The sequence below is a fragment of the Penicillium hordei genome, assembly GCF_028827395.1.
Source record: "Penicillium hordei strain IBT 12815 chromosome Unknown utg000004l_segment0_segment0, whole genome shotgun sequence".
Classification (NCBI taxonomy): Eukaryota; Fungi; Ascomycota; class Eurotiomycetes; order Eurotiales; family Aspergillaceae; genus Penicillium; species Penicillium hordei.
Window position 1 is genome coordinate 2760812 of NW_026623145.1, and position 17774 is coordinate 2778585.

The 17774-nt window shown below is 45.5% G+C and overlaps 6 protein-coding genes across 6 annotated transcripts; 1 reads left to right on the forward strand and 5 right to left on the reverse strand.

Moving 5' to 3' along the window:
- Nucleotides 1-407: 407 nt before the first annotated feature.
- On the reverse strand, nucleotides 408-1380 carry N7537_008250 (uncharacterized protein; the record flags this gene model as incomplete). Its single annotated transcript, XM_056899305.1, has 2 exons — nucleotides 408-1243; nucleotides 1311-1380. 2 exons carry the CDS (start codon nucleotides 1378-1380, stop codon nucleotides 408-410), a joined length of 906 nt encoding a protein of 301 aa, XP_056751381.1.
- A 1007-nt stretch (nucleotides 1381-2387) lies between these two features.
- On the reverse strand, nucleotides 2388-4136 carry N7537_008251 (uncharacterized protein; the record flags this gene model as incomplete). Its single annotated transcript, XM_056899306.1, has 3 exons — nucleotides 2388-3363; nucleotides 3423-3656; nucleotides 3955-4136. 3 exons carry the CDS (start codon nucleotides 4134-4136, stop codon nucleotides 2388-2390), a joined length of 1392 nt encoding a protein of 463 aa, XP_056751382.1.
- A 2012-nt stretch (nucleotides 4137-6148) lies between these two features.
- N7537_008252 (tyrosinase family protein) lies at nucleotides 6149-7404 on the forward strand (the record flags this gene model as incomplete). The annotated part of the gene is made up of 4 exons (XM_056899307.1): nucleotides 6149-6279; nucleotides 6336-6461; nucleotides 6526-6648; nucleotides 6696-7404. The coding sequence occupies 4 exons, from the start codon at nucleotides 6149-6151 to the stop codon at nucleotides 7402-7404; spliced, it is 1089 nt and encodes a 362-aa protein (XP_056751383.1).
- A 247-nt stretch (nucleotides 7405-7651) lies between these two features.
- Nucleotides 7652-7930, reverse strand: N7537_008253 (uncharacterized protein; the record flags this gene model as incomplete). Its single annotated transcript, XM_056899308.1, has 2 exons — nucleotides 7652-7869; nucleotides 7918-7930. 2 exons carry the CDS (start codon nucleotides 7928-7930, stop codon nucleotides 7652-7654), a joined length of 231 nt encoding a protein of 76 aa, XP_056751384.1.
- An 802-nt stretch (nucleotides 7931-8732) lies between these two features.
- Nucleotides 8733-9764, reverse strand: N7537_008254 (uncharacterized protein; the record flags this gene model as incomplete). The annotated part of the gene is made up of 4 exons (XM_056899309.1): nucleotides 8733-8789; nucleotides 9553-9600; nucleotides 9624-9683; nucleotides 9741-9764. Coding segments are annotated over 4 exons (189 nt in total), but the record flags the coding sequence as incomplete, so codon positions are not given.
- A 2823-nt stretch (nucleotides 9765-12587) lies between these two features.
- On the reverse strand, nucleotides 12588-15479 carry N7537_008255 (putative C6 transcription factor; the record flags this gene model as incomplete). The annotated part of the gene is made up of 1 exon (XM_056899310.1): nucleotides 12588-15479. The coding sequence occupies one exon, from the start codon at nucleotides 15477-15479 to the stop codon at nucleotides 12588-12590; it is 2892 nt and encodes a 963-aa protein (XP_056751386.1).
- Nucleotides 15480-17774: the final 2295 nt, after the last annotated feature.

Below are 17774 nucleotides of genomic sequence, written 5' to 3' on the forward strand. Positions count from 1 at the left end.
GGGGGCATCACTGATCCTGCGTACCTGAAATCAGCCCCTACATAAACCACCATAATTACGGACACACGTCTGAGAGCGGGATATCCTATTAACTTACATTACATGGCGGCGCACATGGTGCCGATTACCAGCTCCAAAACCTCGTGGTTACAACAGTTGGGATTTATGACGGATAAGTGTATGAGGGGAACGGCAAACCTAGAATTGAATACGTTTCTTCTGGTGCTCTGAGTCCTCTTATTGTACCACTCAGGAAAGAAAGTTTCCTATGTAAAAAACACGAGGGAAAGCATTTCAAGAGACCGCTTCTTCGGAGTAATTAGCCCATGCCATGACATCAGCCAGAGCCTTCGCCGCACTAGTGGCTGCCAACCCTCAAAAACAAAAACAACAATAAAATAAATGACTCATGGGTTGCAGTGTCCGAATGGCCTTGCATCCCATCGGACTCGCCGAAGATGCCGGTTGGGGTCTTTGACTTCATTGCGTGAATGTAGCCATCGTCGATTATCCATCATGATGATTGATCCTTTGGGAAGGCTCTGGGGTGTTAGATGGAGAGACTCTGCTTGAGTTCCATCTCTATACAGAATATCCTTTAGTTCATCCAGTGCCTTGGTAGCATTCAGAGTCAAAGGGGTCATGATATCTCCCCGGAACCGTAATTGACTTCCAGGTTTTCCCCCTGGTTTTAGTGCCAGTAGATTGCCCACAATATGCTGTTCTCCTACGTTCTTCATAAACTCAGGAGGGACAGCGATTTTGTAGTTATGGCTGGAGAGCCACTTTTGTGCAAAAGGAGAAAGCAAGGTGAGGAGTCGATCGACGTTCAGCACCGACAACGTTCCACCTCCGCAGCGGTCCGGCTGAAGGACTTGAAGAGCAAAATACCGAGGCGGATGCTCCTCATAGCTGCAGTCGGTATGCCAGTCAAAACAGAAAATTGTCTCTGATCGAGCTTGGTGTCCATGGCTTAGAGAACTTGCTGGAGAGGGCCGAACATCCCAAAACCAGCCCCGTTCGGCACTGTGGGTTATCGGGAGACCGTGGCCGTGGTTTTGGTGGAGGTTAAAGACAAGGCTCCGCAGATACATGCTTTTCTCATCGGAAAAACCCAGTTGCAATTGAAGCACCCCTTTGGACTCGAGAGCCCCATAGATGGCTCTCAAGTGAGAAGCCTTAGAGGCAAAGTCTGGCTCGGCAACCTCGATCAGTGGGATGAGATTGGAGGTTCTTAGACGGGCTTGGTGCGGTCAGTACTATCCAAACACAAATTAAACCAACATAGGGAACCACAAGATGAAACATACTGGTAGACTGGGTAAGATATCGAGCATTCACCGCTCTAGTCGTATGAATGGCACGGAAAGTTCGATGCATTTTCCTCTGATAACACCTACTGTATATAGCAAAGTTGCGATGAAGCCATGGTAGAAGCAGTAGTCCGCTTTTAACTAACGCGCTAAAAAGGCTGTTCTCAGCCCCCTCCGGCGATGCAACACCTGAGAAGACCAGTTAAATCCCCTTCAATGTACTGTACTACAGCTGCGGGCCCGTACAGACCTGCTTAGACCGCACATTATATTTGACAGAGAAAAAGGGGGTGAAAGGCCCACATCATTAGATTTGCAGTAGCGGTAGAGTACGCAGCGATTTGCCCCGAGGGTGGATTGACTGTTTTGACTCATCACAACACGGCAAACGATGTGCGTCCATCTTGTGATGCGGGATCATATCAAGGAAATGATCCCATTGTGGAGATGTGGCTGAATATTTGAAGTTCACTTGTAAATACAGAACGTAATGGAAAGCGCAGAAACCAAACACAGAAGATACATCAGTGATCGACTTCCACGTAAGGGTCGATTTCCGGAAGTTAGGACCGTTCAGGAATATCGCATTCTAAGCCATATAGGTTGCTCTGGTTAGGTTTTCGTGCCGTTCCTGACTCTCTGGTCCGACTTCTAAACAGTCTTTTCATTTCTCCATTTACCACTTCTACGAGAACAGTGAGGTCTTAGGCTAAGGACGGTGTTCCTCCAAATGATTCGTCCTCTCAACCGTCACAATCGTTTTGTTTGCTGGTCTGTGTAACCCTGTTGTCGTTTTTAATACTAAAATCCCTTTACTAACCGCCAATATAGGCATTCATATACAGTTTCCTGACGCCTGTTATTGGCAATACGCTTCAAAACCGGCTAGGTGACCCCAGCCCTTACAGTGGTAGTAATATGTATACTTCGCGGGACAGGATATTATAATTTGGTTATTATTATTGTTTCAATTTTCACATTTTCTTAGTCGTTTTTGTTACATAGCTGTACTTGGATCTTTTTAAGATACCCTTAGTGCTGGAGAGAAGAGTACTATAACACATGAATATCAAACTACTTATTCCAACGGTCCACAAATTTGATCACTTTTCCGGCGGTAATGCTCCGCTCGAATCCTTCGAGACTATCCAGAAACACAATTCGTGACAGATGGTCATTCTCAGGAAAGATAAGAAAGAAAGCCTGCAAGCGTTCTGTAAGAGCGTCAACAGACAGGACTTCGTCCCGCGGAGGGGATCGAAGCAAACGAATTTCCAGAGTCGACTGCGGCGTTGTCTCAAGTCGGGCTAATATGATTTGCCACTGCAGAATTCCGTGTTCTCTTGCTCGCATAAAGGCGTCAATCATCTCGAACTCGAAATAAGCGCCATACCACTTGAAGCTAAAGCGGTGGTCGCGACCTTGCATGCGCAACACACACAGATGCTGCCTATCTGTCTCTGGAATTAAAGGAAAGGCCGTATCTGGGAGCGGATGGATGGATCCAATATCACCAGTGATGTAGCGTACCAGCGGATTGCGCAGTCGTTGAAGAGATGTCAGCACAATGAGGCCCGGTTCTCCGTAAGAAGGTGGATCCGAATCAGAATATGCACCATCTATGACGGAGGGAGAAACGATCTCGAGCAGGGTGTTTCGTGTGTCAACAATGAAGTCGGTGCTGCTACTGGTAAGACTCTCCTCTCCCGTTAGGTCAGGGCTGCTAATGGCCCAAGGGCCCGCTTCCGCGCTCCCCATGACGGAGAAGATTTTAACGTCACCCAGAATGGCTTTGATAAACGCTCTCTGGGGACCGGTTAGAGGCTCTGACGTATAAATAATTTTGTTGAGTCTGATGCATTCGCGATCCTCCTGCGCCATCATGGAGACATGATAGACAGCTTGCACAACCTGACTGCCGTCCCCGGTGAGCACGTTGACATGGTAGTCGACTAGAGCTTTAGTAATCTCCGCGGGCGGCATGTAGCTTCCGGCGCTGAGAACGGTGGCTCCCGCATTTTCCATGATTTCCGTTGTGAGATCCAGGGACCTTATCATCAATCGATTAGGAGATGTGTCACCTTTCGTTGGAAGCTTAGATTCAAGTACCTGTAAAATCCTCCCGCCAAATGAATGGACAAAACCCAATCTCCAGGCTCAATGACACCGCACAGTTTGAGAAAATTTCCCATTTGAGCCCTCTGTCTCCGATTTTCGTGCACATCTACGGCGAACATCATGGGAACCCCGCCAGAGCCCCCGCCAGTGATGCTCATGTAGGAACTCTGACGATAGGTATTCCGCGGGCTCACGTCATGCGTAAGCCGTTTAATTATTTTGTACCTGAAGTAGGTTAGCACAACTGCAGCGAAGTACTGTCGGGGTTAAAAATAAACTCTTCAAATACATCCACAACTTTTATCCTGAACCGTACTCCAAGATTACTAAAATACTTTTAGTTAGCGGAGGCACAAGCCCATTGATCCAAGTATATAATCAGACGATCGAGACAGCCTGTACATTCGCTAAAAGAAAGTATCTTAGGCCCGTTAAAGTACAGTTCCGGTTCAATAAGATTGTGTTGGATGGGAGTTTGTTTTCAATTCCGACAGCAGTATTCAAACTACCGACACTGTCTTACAATGTTCTCTTGTCAAGCAATGGCTGCCGTTGGATATTGGGTTGCGTTTTCTGGTCAATGACCAACTCCCGAAGTTTCTGGATCGTAACTGCATCGGCGGGGTACTCGATATCAGTGTTGTAAAAGGGATGAGTCTTAGCGACGGCCAGCAATTCTGCCAATGAGTAACACCCTGTCTCCATTGCTGTGAGGCGTGGGGGGTTAAATGGGACGGTGTAATAACTTTGAGACCAAGGATGCTATATAATAGCTGATGGGCTATCACCGGATGTAGGTTGGAAGAAAATAGCAGGTAGAAGAAGAAGATAAAAAAGAAAAGAAAAAAAAGCAAAAACTGCGGCAGATTATTGCCAGGCCAAATATTCGAGTAATATTATTGAAATTACCAACATACATAAACTGAGTCAATACAGTAGAAGCTGACTACTCATTGCACTATGGTCGACCCCGCCCGCTTCGACCGTAGGCTTGGGAGAGTAAGAATTAGAAATCCGCTAAAAATAAGTGTAGCTAAAATTACACCTCCCACGTTTTCCGTACGGTGTTTTTAGCCCCTCTGGCAAGCAGGTGCATTCCCCACTGGCTTTGGACAAGTTGTATTATGGGTGCAGGGGCTTGCATTCGGCCGCGAGTCTCCCGCAAATATTGGCTGTGTTCAAGTTCACTCCCTCTTGGCTATTTGTCTTCCCTTTTCTGGTGCAGAAATTTGCATAGGTGTGGATCCTGTCCCCCGTCTTTTAGCTTTCTGGTTGGTTGCTCATGCTTATGCACTCCTGTGCATTGGCACCCTTTCCACTTTCTCTAATCCTTTCGGACCGAATCTGACCGAAATGGTTCTCTTCAACGCACCTAGTGTACGGCACATGTTGTGTCCCTTTTATCGTCTTAGGGCACCTGCGTGTGACAGAGCGTGTCACTAGTAATTCTCTGTCATCCTGGTATGCACTTCTCATGCATTGTCCTCAAACCTGCATACATGTTACTGATTGTGACACACAATCAATCCTACGACAGTATATTCTAACCTTTTTTGTTTTGGTATTGCATTTATCATTTTGTCTATCAGATATAGACGAATACTGTGGTCCCATGATAGGTAATATACGATTCGTTTCGCTATTTATCATACCATATATCATTTACCGATCTATTGAGGCAAGCGTAAGAATGCTTACCAGAGGTTTCAAGCGATACGTTGCTGAATGAAATTTCTGTGAAAAAGTTTTGAATTCAAACAAACCCTCCCATTAGTTGGTCGTCACCCACGCAATATTTGCTAATAAGATCAGGGAATAAATATGCGCTACTTGTTCCAGCACACAGCACGGGTTATGCCAGTCCGCGGACTAGCTAAGGAAAACAGCCGAGGCGAAGTGGAAATATCAACAAAATATCGGATGCAAAACCGATCCTGAAGGAAGCAGAGCTGAACGCAGCATGTACATATGTCGGTATGGAAGCATATGACTTCGTCTACTTGTCGCTAAGTGATGTGCATGTATTACAGACCGTGCAACCTCCAACTAGTTGAGGGAACTGGATCCAATTCACATGCAGTTCCATATACCTTCCCATCCCAGGTCTATGGAGAAGTCTCATTTCGGCTTCGCTCAGGCTCAGGGAGCGAAGAGGTTGAATGTACCCCCTGCGAGAAATCATCCTGTATATAAATATATACTACCAAGATTGCTGAACCATAGAATACATAACTATATTGCCCAGAGAGGTGTGAAGACAGAAATCTTGCATAATGACAACTTCCAATTATTGACTGCTTGATCCCTAACGTCCGACCTTTGTTCTCGAAGTATGTAACTAGGTAGATGTATTACGCAGTTATATATAATTTCTTTTTCAATATGTCCTACCTTCTAAATATAGAGAAGTATTTCTCTATATAAAGTAATAGTTGAGATGTATGTGGAATGTGTTCTGAAACTACTGATATTATTATCATTGTCGGCCGTGGTCATCGGTAATTTCTCATCCATATTGCCTCGATCCACCCGATCGACGCAAGGAGGTTTAGCCCGCTCCCACAACTCAAGTGATCTATTTACTTCCAGCGTTACATCATGCAAGATATTTCATAATCTGACTTCGAGCCCCGTTGGTTATAACCGATGAACATCGAAAAAGATATCCCTAGTGCAGCGATCAAAACTCAGTGACGCATTGTTTATAAGCGCTCAACATGATGTTCATGACGGCGTCTTTTATTGAATCCTGGTTAGTCTTTGTACTGGGAATGTTTACTTCATTTGTCCCCTCATTCCCAGCGCGAAGGTGCTGTGAAGCAAAGAATGAGGTTTTCCGTAAGGAATGGTATGTGGTTTACTCATTTTGCACGGCCGATTTGATTCAATTGACCCATTTTCCAGGGGAGAGTTGACGCCGGCTGAGAGAATCGAATATACTGACGCGGTTCGATGCATGCAATGGCAACCACAGCAGCTTCCTAGGGGAGAGTTTCCAGGAGTTCGCAACCGATTTGACGACTTTGTGGCGTATGTCGTAAATAACCTCTTATCCTATCTAATTGATGCTGAGGGTCTCACGAAAATAAATTAGTACCCACCTCAACTACACCCTCCACACCCATTTGACTGGTCTGTTTCTACCTTGGCACCGGCATTTCATCTGGCTTTGGGAAACAGCCTTAAGAGATGAGTGTGGATTTACTGGACAGCTTCCGTAAGGCTTAGTCGTTAGTTTTTAAGATCAGGAATAACAAGTGACAGGTACTGGAATTGGCCGATCTGGGCAAACAATCTAGCTGCGAGCCCTCTCTTCGACTGCAGTGACAGCTCCCTTTCTGGCGACGGAGAATACGATGCCGGGCAACAAAACATACAGGCTGGTGGAGTAACTCTCCCTCGAGGTACTGGCGGCGGATGTGTTCGGTGCGGCCCTTTCAAAGACATGGATATCCATATGGGACCATTTTCCTCACATCTCACCTCGCTCACTGAGATCCCGGCGCCCGCGTTCGACTATAACCCACGCTGCTTAAACCGGAGCTTGAACAACTTCATCAGCAGCCACTATACGAATGAAACAATCGTCCATAGACTGCTAAATTCGACTGATATTGTTGATTTTCAAACCACGATGGAACGTTGGCCGCCAAGCTCTGACGGGGTGCTGGGTGCCCACGGCGGCGGCCATTTTAGCATTGGGGCCACTCTAGAAGATAGTTTTGTGTCGCCGCAAGACCCAGCATTCATGCTCCACCACTCAATGGTCGATCGTCTGTGGGCTACATGGCAGGCCATGGATGAACACAACCGCCGGTTTGCCCTCAACGGAACGAATACTATCACCAACCCGCCATGGGGAACGCCAGTTACGCCAGATATGATGATGGAATTTGGAATCCTGGACCGACCCCGACCAGTCGGCGAGGCTATGGATCCGAGGAGACATACATATTGTTATTCATACACCTAGAACGGAGTGTTGTCATTTTGTACATAACTCCGGAAGTCTCGCAAATACACCTGCGGCTGAAGGTTGCTTCACGATTGGACCCGATGCACCCATCAAATCTTCAGAGCGCAACATTGGCCGCAATGAATGATCCATATCAAACAAGATAGTGTGCCACATGAAGAATGGATTGAGAGGCTCTCAGCAAGTGCGAACTTGAGTCCTCAACCACTGCTTCCGATGCTACCGGAGATTGTGCATCAGGGACTTACTCGATGGGGGTAATATGAAAGTATGCTCTCATATGACAAGAAGAATTCCCCAGGAGCTCTGGAATGGTATCCCGGTTGCTTAAAATGCCGCCAATTGACTGCGAACAGATAGGTGTTGTCGGCTCGACGTCACCGGGGCGATCTCCATCGCCGGCGCAGGATGTTTCGATCCCTTGAAGACAATTTGTTGTGGAGAGTGCCACGGTTCCATGATCTATAAAACTGGTTAGTACAGTTCATATCGGAAGCCAGGTTAGCTCACGGCTTGTAGCCATCGTAACCACAGCCTTCACAGCGCCTTCCCCCACAACCAAACCGGTTGTCGGTTCCAGGCAAAGCGGATCCCACTCATGTGAAGACCAAGTGTATAATTGATATGGGGACTAACAAGGTTCAGCCTTCATTCTCGAATCAGAGTTGCTTGGATGCAAACACTGCAAAGTCATTCAACCAGTTTATCGCATACAGTGGATGGCGTAGATATAGTTAAGACGCTCACCCTTTCACAACAAGCAAGCTGATTCAATTGCTAGACCATAATTTTGCGATCGTAAATGGAACTTGTCATTCGCGACGAACAACCCGAGTTGCCGGAGTGTAGGCCCGATTCCATATGCGCAAAGCCCAACAAAACAAAGCATACAACATTTGGCAGAAATCTCCTCTCCAGGAGCAGCTGGAACAACGGAAACCCAGAAGACACTTGACTCTATGCAGACTAGTATGAAAGAGAACCTAGATTGCTTCGTGTTTGAAGGGTTAATGCGCACTTCTATTCAAGTGGTAAGATTGGATCCCACTGTGCTCCCCGAGTAACAGCATGGTGAGAACATGCTGCACCAATGTATTCCATTCATCCTGGTTGGACTCTGCTCCCAGTTTTTCCTATTGGAAGTTAAACAAATAAATCTATTACATCTCGCACAGGTCTACCAAGTGGAGATCGGCACCACTAGTCAATAATGACCATTCATTTGCGGTTGATCTGCAATGCATAACTGAATCCACCTGAAATTCTACTTGCAGATATTCCTAGTAATAATTCTTCTATTCTTATAGGTTGTATTTAAAGTATATTTATATAAATCCGTAGGTAGATTTATAATACCTTAAGTAGTAACGGTAGAGATATAACTATTTTTAGTAATCCTTAAATCTATTTTAAGTTAGTAATAGTAAAGTTATATCTTCCTATTAAAGTACGATATACTCTTCGATAGACCTTCTATAGAGATAGGCCTAGCCTAGAGGGCTAAGGCTATCGCGGTATAAAATCGTATCTATCTCGCTATAGAGAGACTTTAACGCCTATAGGGTTCTTCTTCTATCTATACTCCGGAGGCTAAGCTTATAAGATAATATATTAGCTAAAAAGTCTTTATAAAATATTACCTTTCTCCTATAGTAGAATATAGTTTTAGTATAAATACTTCTATATTATCTCTTTAATTACGCTTAGACCTTTTAGAGCTCTTTATTATAAAGGCTCTATTTCTTATTATATACCTTCTTCTATTTTAGTTAAATTTTATATTTTTCTTCTATTATAGCGTTTAGGAGTAGTAAACTTAACTTTACTATAATTTAGTCGAGAGTATAAATATCCTCTTAGGTAAGAAATTTATACTTAGCTTTTATAAAAAGGAGCTATAATAAAGAGGAATTATAGTAAAGATTTATTCCCCGACGATTCTAAATATACTCTTATCTACTAGTAATTCTAAGATAGTTTACTAGTCTATTAATCTTATTAAAAGGATACGTATATAACCTTCTATATATATCCTAGTTAGTTTACCTAGCGAACTTTATTCTTATAGACTTAGAATACGTTTTATCTATTTTATTATTAGCTATCTTATAAGCCTATACTTAAAATAAATCCGTATCTACTTACTATAAAGCCTATCTTTAATACGCCCGAATAGTAATATTTAGCGTATAGCTACTTCTATAACCTAGATTAACTAAGGTCTTTCCGAAAGAATCCGCTCCCCTAGTATAGCCTTTAAAATTGTCTATATTATACTTAAGATATTAGCGAAAAACTAGTAGATCTTTTATTACTTACTATATATAAATTACCTTAAGGATCTTATCCTCCGAAGGACTAACTTACTTATATATTTTAATAGTATCTAGGATTTTACTTACTAAATTATAATCTATAAAGCGTTATCTATAGTAGCTATTAGTAAAAAGAATATTAAAAGATTTAGAAATATAGGTATATCCTTAGCGTATACTTTATAAAATATATACTTAAGAATCGCCTATTTTTTCTTTCGCTAATATCCTTTAATAAATTTACGCTTATAGGTAAGTATAAGTATTATTATACTATCTATAGTCTCTATAGTAAGTTCGAAATACTAATATAGTTAGCTTTAAATACTACTTATTTTTCCTTTTCTAGATATATCTTATAATAGGTAGCTATTATATAGGCTTCTAATTTAGTATCCTTACTATCCTCCCCGATCTTCTAGGCTCTATATATCTAAGCGGTTGATTTATAAACCTCCCCTATACGTATAGAGATAAAGTAATATAGGAGTATTATAGCACTTAGCTAAACTTAGGCCCGATCGGTAGAGTTTCTACGATACTTATAGTAGTCTCGATACTATAATTAAGTTATTAAGATAGTTAAATTATTTAGAGATATACCGCTATCTTTATTTATTTCCTCGGTTAAAAGAGGGATTATAATCTTTAGTTCTCCTATAATATATTATCTAGTATTAGCCCTAATTTATTTAAAAAGAATACTAGTATAGACCTTATTAATCGTAGTCCTAGTAGCTAGTAGGAATTCGAAGTTTCTTTCTCTCTTTATACTAGTAGCGAATTGCCTAAAAAATCCCTAAATCGTCTCGACTATAGGCCGTTCTTCGATCCAACCGTATATTACTCTTATAACCTACTCGAGAAAAGCCCTATATATTCTAATATCTAGTAGAATAACGGCCTAAGGATATAATTTAATAAATCTAGGGATATAGATATAATTAAGCGATTTACTTCTCTACTCCTAGGGCTAAGACTTACTTATCGAAAATTAGTAACTTATCCCTATAACTAGTTTCTATTCGTAGTAGTACTATACGCTAGATTTTATTATTACTATACTCCCCGAAATCCATAATATTAGCTATATATTTCAACGTTAGATCATGCTTAGTACGTATCTTACTCGTGATAAAGCGAGGTTGGAGTGATAAAGCGAGGCTAGAGAGATAAAAGCGGAGGAAAAACGAAGTTCACTTACAACTTTTTCGATTAGAATGAGAAAATGTACCTTTTGCTGCACGGGCTGAATATTCGGGTGAAGAATATTCAGGTGGGTGAATATCTGCCCGTAGTGCCCTAAGGAGGGCTGAATTAGAGCGGCGAGCCGCCCATGCCCGAACCGTGGGCGCTAGGTGACCACGACCTTACACATGCTGTTGTATGTTTTTGGTTTTGTTTTTGTTGGATTCAATCTATTTTGCTCTAGAAAGTAGGTGGGGAGAGGGAGGTGTTGGTGATTTATGGTATAACAAGAATAGTCGGCGGCTTATGCTGCCTTGTGATATCTTTTTAGTGGTCGTTTTATATGTATCTTTTAACTGTATATAAAGGTGGTAAAAAGAATGGCATACTATGTGTTGTGGGAATTGCAAAAAGGATGATATTTCCTATCAGCTAGCTAATGATGATACATAAGGTCAGGGCGGTCAATGACGGTCATATGGACCGTCCCGTGACACTGTGCAAAAGACATCTATATATAACTTTTGAAAATAGTCGGCTAGCTAATTTTATATCCTTAACAATGACGATGTATGACGTGTATTTGATATTAAAAATTTGACCTCGGGAATTAGCACATAGTCCAGCAACAGCCATACAAGGTCTACCATTTAAAACTTGGCGCATATTTCAAGATGTTAATATGACATCCGTCTAATAAATTTATCCCCCTTCTCCGAGTGAAAAGCATTTAGCCGCAACCCTCGTGGAGTACCCGAAGCATCCGCGGTCCGCACATAGTTAACCGACAACTGCACATGTGGATACTAGTATCTGTCGGTATTTGCTCGGGGCTACAGCAGTGACGTCTACAAAGTAGTCGGATTAGTTCTACGTTGAAAAGAACCCAAATGAAGAATTAAAAAAAAAAACAGCCATAAAGGCAGATAAATTGACCCAAGAGAATTGCAGTGTGCAAGGTAGGCAAGTTCAACGCCTAGGCTATCGTAACGCATCTCCAAAAAACCATACCTCGACATTTAACAGGTTGGAAGAGGATACATAAAAACATAAGAACCGACACGGAGAAAATAGATCAAAGTCGAAAAACCCGGGCACGCTGCCAGGTTTCCGTGCCATCCCAAATTTCGCTCGAAACAAACCAAAAACCAATAGAGAGAAAATGAAACCCATTTGATGGTAAATAAATAATCAAACCCGGGTTTCACGGCCACCTTGGCTGGAAACCTCGAGCAACGCCTTGCGCGCATTTTGAACAGCATAATCCAAACCAAAAAAAAACATGTTGCAAGTAAACAATATCAAGAATAACAAAAAAAGGACAAAGATGAGGTCGCGCGCACTGGGTATAGGTGGTAATCAATCTTCGTGATCCCGTTTTCGATTCCCGATCTGGTAGCTAGACCAGGAAAGGAAATGATTGGATTTGGAGTTCAATTCGCCTGCCTTTGGGTACTCGGGGGATTTTCTGCAGGCTTGGATGTCCCAATTTTTGAATCGCCGGCGATCATAGATAAAAGAGATAGATAAAGAGATGATCGTACAGTACGTAAGACGTAACGGACGAGATAAGTCGTAAAGAGTAATAATACAATGAAGCACGGCGATTGGTGCCATTGCTTCGATGGATGTCGGCTGAAGAGGTGCGACAGAGATAATGGCTCTCTGGTGGGAACTCTAGCGGCTGAATTGGGACCACACTGTACTCAACCAGCCAGTGGGAATACCAATCTCAGAAGGCGCGAGCATGGACAGCTGACCACATTCAGACCCATCTAGGAAGGCGAGGACGTCGTCCCCGCCGAGACTCGTTGATAGCAAGTTTGAGTCTGGGAATTCGGTTGAGGTCAATGGCGGGGAGGGGGCCAATTGGGTGACGGATCCTGGTGGGGGGAGAACAGGGATGGTGTGTGAGGCGGCTGCGTTGATGGGAGGGAGGGATTGAGAGTACGGCGGGGGAGGGACCTGTGGGCGGGCCGGGAGCCAGGTGTTGATGGGATTCAGGCGGTTGCTTGTTGCCGTCAAATACTGGGAGGGAGACTGTGTAGTTGCAGATAGAGAGGGGAAACTGGGAGATGAGGTGGTATACATTGGGCCGTCTGGGTGATGCTGCTGGAGAGATGGGAGAGAGTACGGGGATCCAGATGGCATTTGGCGGCTGTTGGGAAGTGGTAGGCTGGGACGCCGATCGCCTTCGTGTCCAGGTAGCGACAAACCGGGGCTGTTGACCGGAACCCACGACTCGCGACGACCACCGGCACCGTCTAGCATCTGGTCACCGGGATCACCGGTTTCACTCCTGACGGCGTTGCTTCCAGCGTCACTCATGTTTGTGCGCTCGTACATAGACTCGCTTGCTGCGGGCACTGCAATACCGTCATCGTCCATCCCAGGCTCTGTCAACTGGTCCTCGATGCTTCCAAAGTCGAGGAAAAGCTTTTCGAGCAACTTGAATTCCTCGAGGCCACCACCACCACCGCCTTCGCGAAGGGGACGAATCCCATTGAGGCCATAGTCAGAGGCATCCGACATGCTATCCAGGCGATTCCGTGAAACCCGGCGGAAATCACGCTTGACTTTGGAGAAGTAGCTGTGAAGGCGGTTCAGAGTGCGGAACCAACCCATCGCCATCTTCAGACGAGGACGCATCTCTCGGATGATATCCAAGGCCTTGCGTGCTTGTGCGACACCGAGCTGGTGGCTATCATGGCTCGCAGGGGGCGGTTTCGTTCCCATCAATCCATCCGGATCCATGTGTGGGAAATGTGTTCCATAAACACCGACAAAGGCGGCATTGTAGATGGCAAATCCGACCAACGGGTTCTCAGCAAGAGCACCGCGGGCTTGGCAGGTGGCCACAAGGTCGATCATCTGACGCGCTGCCTTGAAGAGTTCACGAGCACTATCCCGCCAGAAACCGTCAGGTGGGCCATTGACCTTATCGACAGCGAACAATGGCTCATCTAGGGGGCCAGAAGGCTCGTTGCAGCGGATAGGTAGGAATGGGATATAGGCACGGTGAAGGACAATCACTGATAGGAAGTAGACAACATGCATCACGGTATATGAAGCCAGAGTGGTCTTGTACATGATATGCGTGTCGGTATTTCGCGAGGAGTATTGCAGGTTGCGAGACAGACTATCCTGGAACTCGTTCAACTGCAGACGGAGCGAGGCGAAGCGAGATTCAGGATGCCAAGGGGGATATTGCTCCGTGCGTCGACCGCCGGCGCAAGACCACTTGGCGATGCTTCCCCAGATACGAATGATGCGAATAACTCGGCTGAGGACCGACTCCTCGGCGCCAACCTCCCATCGATCAACCTCCTCCTCGCTCGAATCCTTACGGCGAGAGATAGGTGACCAGGGCTTGTTATCTGGAGTCCCATTGGGTCCTGAAATATTTTCTTCGCCAAAGCCTCCTATACTTTGACGGATGCTGGGGATTTGCATGCTTTGGGAACCAAAGCTCTGCGGACGCCGAACGGTCGGTTCGTTAAGTCGGGCCGTTCGAACCCGCTCGCCGAAAGCAAAAGCATTGTCACTCGGAAGCTGAATTCCGAGTTCCTTAACTCGGACCATCCGAGGCCGGTACTTTCCACTGCTGAGGCATCGGTCGAGGATAAAACAGGCCCAAAATGTCCGGCGTTTGGTCTCTTGCGCAATGATATCATCAGATGTCGGCTCCCTGAACTCTACACGCCGTGGCAGACCAAAATGATCCATCTCGGTTTTGAAGCCCGGGGACGAGCGTGAAGGATCTCGCGCTGGGAATTCATTCTCAAGTTCAAAGGGCAGGCCCATGGCCTGTGCAAGCCGGATGGCCATACCCACGTAGACCCAAGCACTCTTACCTCGGCACATCCCCCACTCGTGCAAGGCTAACATTAATAGCGCTTGTACACGCGCAAGATCAGGTTGAGCGAGGGAAGAGCCTTCTAAGCCGGCCAGCCGGCTGCGGAGGGCTGCGGCATAGTATTCCGATGCGGCAAGTGGGTTCGAAGAATGATTCGGCGATGGTGGTGAGTGAGCTGCGGCCAACGGAGGGTGAAAGCGAGCAGTCAGGGCCAGTACACCCAGCGGGATCAGTGACGAGGACGGGTCCAACTTGTATATGGGATTCCGGGGATCTTGTCCATCGAAGGTCGTGGGAGGAGGAGCGGGAGATGAGAGCTGTCGAATCTGGCCGAGAAAAGTGGCGGGATGGAGGAAAGGTAGAAGAGTCGCAAAATGCGATTGGAAGAGATCGAAGACAGCTTCCCAAACTTTTGTTGTAAGTATTGAGGAATCAAGCGCATCTACACCGAGCTTAGAACCGGCCGATGAGCCGGATATGCCTACCACCTTGCGTGAACGATGTCGTTTCGGACCATCCCAATCTCCATTTCGATCTTCGCCTTCTGCCAGGGCAGCTAAATCTCGTTTGGCGGTGCTCACTCCGATTGCTGGGGTTGGGTAGACACATTCGCGCCCGGATGATTCGCACGCGCGGCAGGTTGTATCGATGCCGGAATTGACGCATTTGATTTTACTGCGCCGGCATCGAGCGCAAGCGATACTGGACCGCATGATGTATTGGATAGACCCGAGGTCTGCAGAGATCCGACGAGTCAATTTGTACTAATCGCAATTCTCCCATTTACCGTCGGTATTAGGGTCAAACGTAATCCTTTTTTTTTTTTGCGGGGGAAGAATCTCGGGGATTTAAGCCAAGGGAGGTTCTGCTTCTGAACGGTCAGCATTGTATGTGCTGAGTAGCTTGGGAACTTACTAGATATCCAAGCCTAGGTGAAGGGGAAAGGAAGTAAAGAGAGCGAAAGAGGGAAAGAGCCAAGGGAGAAGAATAACGGAGTTGGCGGAGTGTGGGGGAAACTCAAAGAGTTGGGGTGTCGGACCGGGAGAAACACAGGTCGGAAGGGAACGGGGAATGTCTCTCGACCGGGGAAATAGAGAAGGGGGAAAAACGAAGTCAAAAAAAGAAGGAGAAAATGGGGAAAATAAAAAGCAAAAAAAAAAAACAGAAAATGGAGAAAAAAGTAAGAGAGCCGCTGAAATTGCGGAGGGCCCAAAGTATGCAAGGACGCGCTTTTTCGTGGAGGTGGAGTCCCCCAGTTTTTGCCGATTTAGTTTCTCCGTATTCGACTTATACATATTATATAGCACAGAAATACCATCAATACCATAAAATATATAAATTATATAAATTATACTAAAATATCCTAAAATATAAAATATAACTTATAACTCGATACAAATACATATCTCATGTTACAATCCCTCGTTTCTCTAATATATTTGTATACTTTTTCGGCACGGGGAAATACTCTTGAGGGCCTGAGCGGCCGACATAGAGCCCTAGAGAACATACCCCAATTCTGACCTCTGATCTCATGATCGTCATTTCGCACCTCTACCCGACTCGGGCTCAGCTCACGGTCCGAAAATAAGAAGGGGGAAAAAAGAGCGATCTGGTCTGTCAAGTAGGACATTGGCTTCACTGCTGGACCAAATCCAGATTTAAAGTACACCAACTGGCTGGAATAACAATACCCGTCCACTCGCCGGCCGATTCTCCTCCGGCCACTTTCCGGCATTTTTCCTTCATATTAGGCCGTGAGGGTGAAATCTGGGGATTTGGGACATCATACGTACAGTGTCGTACGTCCTAATTCCATGGCCGCCTAGAACTCTATACCGACAAGGGTACAAAAGTACCCTTCTCCCTCTACCTAGGCTATTGACTAGGTCTACCCCGTGGCAGCTGATGTCCGATCGGCATTTGTCTGGGCGGGAATCCATACACCGTCTCTTCCCGCGTCGGGAACACCAGAATAGGCAAGCAGGAAAAGAGTGCACAGATTGGGGGGGACATTCTCGGAGAGTACAGCGAGAAATCCAGATTTTGCCAGTCATAAGAAAAAAGAACGGAAATCCGAACTCCACAAGATTGCCCAGAAATTCCAGTGGACCGGACCATAAGGCTTTTCCTTCCCACATGGGTATTTTCTTTCTTTTTCTTCCCCAAGAGGGGTATCTCGGCCCATTTGGATCCCTCGGGTATAGCCTCGTCCCCAGAACATGGATAAACTGCCATCCACGCAGCCTATCAATCTGGGGGAGAAGGGGGTCTAGCATCCAATCAAACGATTTCCAAGACCTACCCTGGTCGGAGCTCCCCGCAAAGAAAGCGAGATCCTAGATCCTCACGGGAGTTACGGAATACATTGAAAAAGTTACCCTTTTGATTGGTGTCGGCTTTCACCTATCACCCCGTATTTGACGGACTCCGTGTGACGTTCCTACAATGTGGGCTGGTTGTGTTTCCTCCGCTTGCCACCCGTCACAGGTGGAAAAATCGGGGAAGGGATCAGGCTCGGCAGAGGGTCGAATGAATTACCATCCCTTCGGAAGAACACGCATATTTCACGGGATGGGGAATTGGACTGACTCGACCCAGTCCTTGCCTCCGTGCTTCTGCTGCCATCCTTATATTCCCCTTCCCACAATTCGTATCCTTGTAGAAGTACAAACAGGCCGAGGCCGACTGCATGATCAGAAGTTTTTTTTTTTTTTTTTTTTCATCCCTTACGGAATCCATGGGAATCCAAACCTGGTGTAGTTCCGAGGTTATACACATGCTCAGGAATGTCACACATCGGAAATGTCCATACACCGAGTTTTCCCCCCGGTCTCATTTCGGCCCCGTCCGATTCAGCGATTGGATCGCGGCCGCCGAGGCATAAGCGATTGGACCCCGGATAACCCCGCATTTACTTTATATTAGGTAAGAAGTTCTCTATTTTTTGGGGAAATTTTAGTAAGGTAGTTATGTAGTATTCTGTAGTAAGCGAGGCTGTAGTAGGT